We start from the raw sequence: 6,346 nt of genomic DNA, 5'->3' as shown, positions 1-6,346 counted from the left end.
AAAAATGTTTATCACAATTAAAAGAAACACCACAAATAGAAAGTCTGGTTCCAGTTTAAATTAAGACCAGTAACAAACCACATAGATTACAATAGTTAACCAAAAAATGAACAGATGTATTTTAAGTAAATGTATTCCAATTTTTAAAAATTGGAAAACATAAAAAATTCTTGGGAAACAATTTAACATTTCAAGTATATATTAAATGTTAATTATGAAAATTCAGACTTACCTTGGCACAATGATCATCATTTAAATCCTGATGTTGGCTCGTATCACCCACTAATGGACAGGGTGGATGGCCAGGGCTGAAAGCCATGAGGTCGGTCTTGGGCGGACCCTCCCCAGAGCACACCCTCTGCCGCCTCTGCTGCGAGTACGACCAGCTCCCCACCGCGCTGGAACACACCAGCGTGGGCTTCCCCGGCCCGCACGCGCCCTCGCTGGGCGGCGCCGAGCACCGCAGCGCCACGTACAGCAGCAGCGTGAGCACCAGCAGGCTGGACACCGCGCAGATGGCGATGATCAGGTACACGTTGACATCCACCAGCGCCGTCTCCGCGCCGGCGGCGCCCGCCAACACCCGCGACGAGGCCTTGGGCGCCTGGCCGCTCTCCACCAGCGACAGCAGCACGGTGGCCGTGGCCGTCAGCGCCGGCTCGCCGTGGTCCCTCACCAGCACCAGCAGGCGCTGGCGCGGCGAGTCCGCCTCGTCCAGGCTGCGCGTCGTGCTGATCTCGCCCGTGTACAGCGCCACGCGGAACGGGCTGCGCGCGCCACCCGCCGCCGGCTGCAGCTCGTACGACAGCCACGCGTTGTAGCCCGAGTCGGCGTCCACCGCGCGCACCTTCGCCACCACGTGGCCCGCGCCCACCGACCGCCACACCAGCTCGCTCACGGCGCCGCCCGCGCCGCCCGCCCCAGGCAGCGGCAGCAGCGCGGGCGCGTTGTCGTTCTCGTCCAGCACGAACACCTGCAGCGTCACGTTGCTGCCCAGCGGAGGCACGCCCGCGTCGCGCGCGCTCACTTGGAACTGCAGCAGCTCCAGCTCCTCGTGGTCCAGCGGCTGCAGCGCGTACACCTTGCCGCTCTCCGCGTGCACCGACACGTAGCTCGACAGCGCACGCTCGCCCACCCGCCGCTCCACCAGCGAGTAGGACACCAGCGCGTTCTCCTGCGCGTCCGCGTCCCGCGCGGACACCGTGAAGATGTGGCAGCCGGGAGGGTTGTTCTCCTTCACGAACACCGTGTACTCGGCCTGCGCGAATGTCGGCGCGTTGTCGTTCACGTCGGCCACTTCCACGGACACGCTGGCCGTGGCCGACAGCGAAGGCGAGCCCCCGTCCCGTGCTGTCACTACTAGAGCATAGTCCGCCACGCTCTCGCGGTCCAGGGCGCTGTCCAGCACCAGCGAATAGTAATTCTTGAAGGTGGACACCAGCTTGAAGGGGACATGGGGCGACAGTGTGCAGGTCACCTGGCCATTAGCTCCAGAATCTCGGTCAGACACACTGATCAAGGTGATGACTGTGCCCCGCTGAGCATTCTCTGAGATAGGGAGAGACAGGGAAGTAACAGCCAACTCTGGAGCATTATCATTAGCGTCCAAAACTTGCACAAGAACTGTACAGTGACCAGCTAGTGGTAGATAGCCTTTATCGATCGCTTCTACTCGAATTTTGTAGGTTTTACATTCTTCAAAATCTATATGTCCTATTGCTATAATTTCTCCATTTATGGCATCCATGTAGAATTTAGATTTTATATCTGGGGAAACGTCACTAGAGAATGAGTAAATAATATCCCCATTCATGCCGTCATCCAAATCTGAGGCATTAAGTTTAATTACCAATGTTCCATTGGGAACATTTTCTGGTAATTTCACCGCATAGAGTGTTCTGTCGAAAACTGGTGCGTTGTCATTGGCATCCAGCACTTTGATGAGTAACTGAACAGTGCCAGTCAGCTCAGGTTTGCCTCTATCAGTGGCTGTGAGCAATAAATGAAGTTCCGGAGATTCTTCCCTGTCTAAAGATTTCCGTAATACAAGACCAAGAGGTTTTTCCTGTTCGCCATTGGTTGGTACGTCCAGAGAGAAAAACTCGTTGGGGCTCAGTTTGTAAGTCAACAGAGCGTTCTCCTCGATATCTGCATCGGAAGCGTCCTCTAGTGGAAACCTAGAGTCAAGCATCCTGGATTCGGCTATAAACAGATTCTTTTTTGTCTCCGGGAATACGGGCGGGTTGTCGTTAATGTCCTTCACCTCCACTTCCACATGGAAAACCTGCAGCGGCCTGTCCACGATCACCTCCAGGTGGATGCTGCATTCCGCGCTCCGCCCACACAGCTCCTCGCGGTCGATCCGAGAATTCACAAACAAAATACCATTCTGCAGGTTTACCTCCAGAAGGTCCCCGTGGCCTTTGGAAGCCACTCGGAAAAGGCGCGGCACCAGCTCCGCCAGCTCCAGCCCCAAGTCCTGCGCGATGCGGCCCACGAAGGTGCCGTGTTTGGCCTCCTCCGGGACTGAGTAGTGGACCTGGCCGCTCCCGCTTTCCCAGGCTGTGAGGATTATAAAAAACAGCAGTAGATGCTGGTGCCCCCGGTCGCCTCGATTCGAGTACACCATTTCAAATTAATTGGGATTTTAAAATTATTCAAATCGGCGTAACTTATCTCAATATTTGGAGGAATCTTACCCCTTCGTTACTATCCTGATGTGCTCTCCATTGTTCAACATCCGCATAGAAAAACACAGTGGAGAATCTTTCTAATACGAAAACGGAGGACTTCGTTTTTGTCTTGAATGAGAGAATTTCGCGGTAAAGAGCGACATCATGTGGTCAAATAGTAAGTACGAACTATAATTATCAATTTTATTAATAAATGTTAAATTTTATTTTAACCTGATTTTTTTCCTTCAGTTTTGTTAAAGCGTAGAACAACACTTCTCATGTTTGCTGAAAGCATTAAGAGACTTAACTTCTGAATATTTAGTGTGACCATAACTGTGGTCTCCTTATGCCTTGAAAATACGTTTTCCCAGTTTTAAAATAAAAATAAAATGAATCATGTCAGGAGCAGTAAATTTTAAAATATTTTGTTTATATAAAGTTCAGGCAACTTCATTTCTTAGATTTCTGTTAAGAAAATTCTTGGTATCTCTAGGGACCCAAGATCTCAAGTATTTACGAGTGGAAGAAAAACTTAGAAGAGGTATTTGTTTGTAGGAAGCAAGGAATATAAGCGACTAATTCATATACTTTTCTTGAGAAAACACAATAATAGAGGGTTAGTGGGGTCTTTGAAGAGAAATCATTTGTATTAAGTGAATTTTGCATGGAGAAAGTATCTTGAATTTCTCTTTTCATCAGAATTTATATACTCCATTCCAAAAGTTCATGGTTCTTATCTCTTTATTCTTTCCATTCTTTCTAAGTCCCAGATTTTATGAATGTCCACCTGTTCTTACAGTCTCCAATTTAATTGAGATTATTTCATAACATAAATTTATTTCATCACATAATGTTAGTATTCATCTGTCATACTTAGAGCAATCCTTCGATCAAGCTTGGGGTGTTTTATCATTTTCAGTTTTACTTAATAGAGCAAATTCTCATGAGTATTTTATTCCCATGTTCCCAATTGCAAGTAGAATAATTATTACACCTGTATTGCTTTCCAATTTTGATCTGCCTGAGATTTTTCCAATCTGCATGTTTTTAATTAGCACAAAAATGGACAATAAAACCACAGAGGCATACCATTTATGTAGTAACACTAAATAAGAGCAGGTACAAATTTTAAAACCACATTTCTCATAGTTAATTGTCTTTAATAGCATTTAGTCATATAATTTATAGTGGCATAGGTTTATAAAAAATGTTTAAGACTGGTTGGTTGGAAATCGTAGTCTTAACTTAGATTTCCTTTTAAAATGGAGAATAGGGGAGCTAGTTATAAGTTAAAGAATATTTCAGGATGATATGTTGACTATACACTCAAAAGGTATACTAATAACAATTCTATAAACAGCAACTATGAATATAATTTAGCTAAGCCTACTCATTCACATTTTTAAAGCGTCCTCCTTTCTTTAAAGTTAAGTACTATAAATGGTTCTTGAAAGTCTGCTGTGGACATTACATATTAGTCCAACTAGGTGTGGGCTAGAGGGGTGAATTTATGTGACCATACAAATCACAGTCTAATTTAGAGTTAAAAAAATCAAACTACATTACAAAAAAGTTACAGTCATGGGTAACATAATCAGTTACTCAGATAATACAGCTTCCAAAGCTCAAATCATCCTTGTGACCCTCCTTTCTTTGACTTACACATACCTTTCTTTTAAATAAGCAAGAAATATAAATGTTCACTAAAATTCTGAAACTCACAACACTTGGAAGCAAGAATATGCAATGGAAAAAAATACAGTCTCTTCAACAAATGATGTTGGAAAAAGCAGACAGCTCATGCAAAAGAATGAAAATGGACCACTTTCTTACACCATATACAAAAATAAACTCAAAATGGATTAAGGACCTAAATGTGAGAGCTGAAATCGTAAAAATCATAGAAATGAGCACTTGCAGTAATTTCTCTGACATTGGCCATAACAACATCTTTCTAGATGTGTCACCTGAGGCAAGGTAAATAAAAGCAAAAATAAACTATTGGGACCTCATTAAAATAAAAAGCTTTTGCACAGCAAAGGAAACAGGCAACAAAACTAAAAGACAACCAACTGAATGGGAGAAGATATTTCCAAATGACATATCTGATAAAGGGTTAGTATCCGAAATGTATAAAGAACTTATACAACTCAACACTCAAAAACCAAATAATCCAATTAAAAATGGGCAGAAAATATGAATAGACATTTCTCCAAAGAAAACATACAGATGGCCAAAAGACACATGAAAAGATGTCCAACATTCACTCATCAGCAGGGAAACGCTAGTCAAAACCATAATGAGGTATCACCTCATACCTATCAGAATGGCTAAAATTAAAAAAAAAAAAAGGCAACAAGTATTGGTGACGATATGGAGAAAATGGAACCCTCATGCACTTTTGGTAGGGATGCAAACTGGTGTGGACACTATCGAACACAATATGGAAGTTCATAAAAAATTTAAAAATAGAATTATCATATGGTCCATTTATTACTCTACTGAGTATCTACCCAAAGAATATGAAAACACTAAGTTGAAGGGATATATGAACCCCTGTTTACTGCAGCATTATTTACAACAGCCAAATTATGGAAGCAGCCCATTTCCATTGATAGATGAGTGGCTAAAGAAGAGATGGTATATATATATACAATGGAATATTATTTAGCCATAAAAAGAATGAAATCCTGCCATTTGCAAATATATGGATAGATCTAGAGAGTATAATGCTAAGTAAAATAAATCAGTCAGAGAAATACAAATACCATATGATTTCATTCATATGTGGAATTTAAGAAACAAAACAAATGAATAAAGGGGAAAAATGAGACAAACAAACAAACAAAAAAACAGACTCTTAACTAAGAGAAGATGGTTACCAGAGGGGAAGTGGGTGGGAAGAAGGGTGAAATAGGTAAAGGGGATTAAGAGTACACTTACCTTAAAGGAGGGTACTATATCATAATGAAGGAGACAATCCAAGAAGATCTAACAATTGTAAATATTTATGCACCCAACGTGAAAGCACCCAAATATGTAAAACAATTAATAACAAATATAAGGGAACTAATTGATAATAATGCAATAACAGTAGACTTTACCACCCCACTTATATCAATGGACAGATCATTTAAACAGAAAATAAACAAGGAAACAATGGCTTTAAATGACACATTGGACCAGATGGACTTAACAGTTATATTCAGAACATTCCATCCTAAAGCAGAATTCACATTCTTCTGGAGTGCACATGGAACATTCTCCAGAATAGATCACTTATTAGGTCACAAATCAGGCCTCAACAAATATAAAAAGACTGAAATCACACCATGCACCTTTTCTAACCAGAACACTATGAAACTAGAAGTCAACCACAAGAAAAATTTGGAAAGACCACAAATACAGGGAGGTTAAACATCATGATGATACACATTGAATGGGTCAACCAGGAAATCAAAGAAGAGATTTTTAAAAATACATAGAAACAAACGATGGTCCAAAACCTTGGCGATGCAGCAAAAGCTGTCCTAAGAAAAAAGGTATATAGCAATACAGGGTTACCTTAAGAAACAAGAAAAAATCTCAAATAAACAGCCTGAACTTACACCTAAAGGAGCTAGAGGAAGAACAATAAATGAAGCCTAAAGCCAACTGATGGAGGGAAATAG

At 42.4% G+C, this 6,346-nt stretch overlaps 1 protein-coding gene across 1 annotated transcript; it reads right to left on the bottom strand.

The window, feature by feature from the left end:
- Nucleotides 1-208: 208 nt before the first annotated feature.
- Nucleotides 209-2,630, bottom strand: LOC122230068 (protocadherin alpha-7-like). Its single transcript, XM_042955739.1, has one exon. It carries the CDS (start codon nucleotides 2,627-2,629, stop codon nucleotides 209-211), a length of 2,421 nt encoding a protein of 806 aa, XP_042811673.1. The 5' UTR covers nucleotide 2,630.
- Between the last annotated feature and the right edge of the window lie 3,716 nt (nucleotides 2,631-6,346).

Source organism: Panthera leo, chromosome A1 (assembly GCF_018350215.1).
Source record: "Panthera leo isolate Ple1 chromosome A1, P.leo_Ple1_pat1.1, whole genome shotgun sequence".
Classification (NCBI taxonomy): domain Eukaryota; kingdom Metazoa; phylum Chordata; class Mammalia; order Carnivora; family Felidae; genus Panthera; species Panthera leo.
The sequence above is the reverse complement of the archived record's forward strand: the minus strand, read 5'-3'. Positions and strand labels throughout refer to the sequence as shown.

Excerpts from the sequence above, each read along its gene's own strand:
- LOC122230068 (XM_042955739.1), bottom strand. The coding sequence starts at position 2,629 with ATGGTGTACTCGAATCGAGGCGACCGGGGGCACCAGCATCTACTGCTG.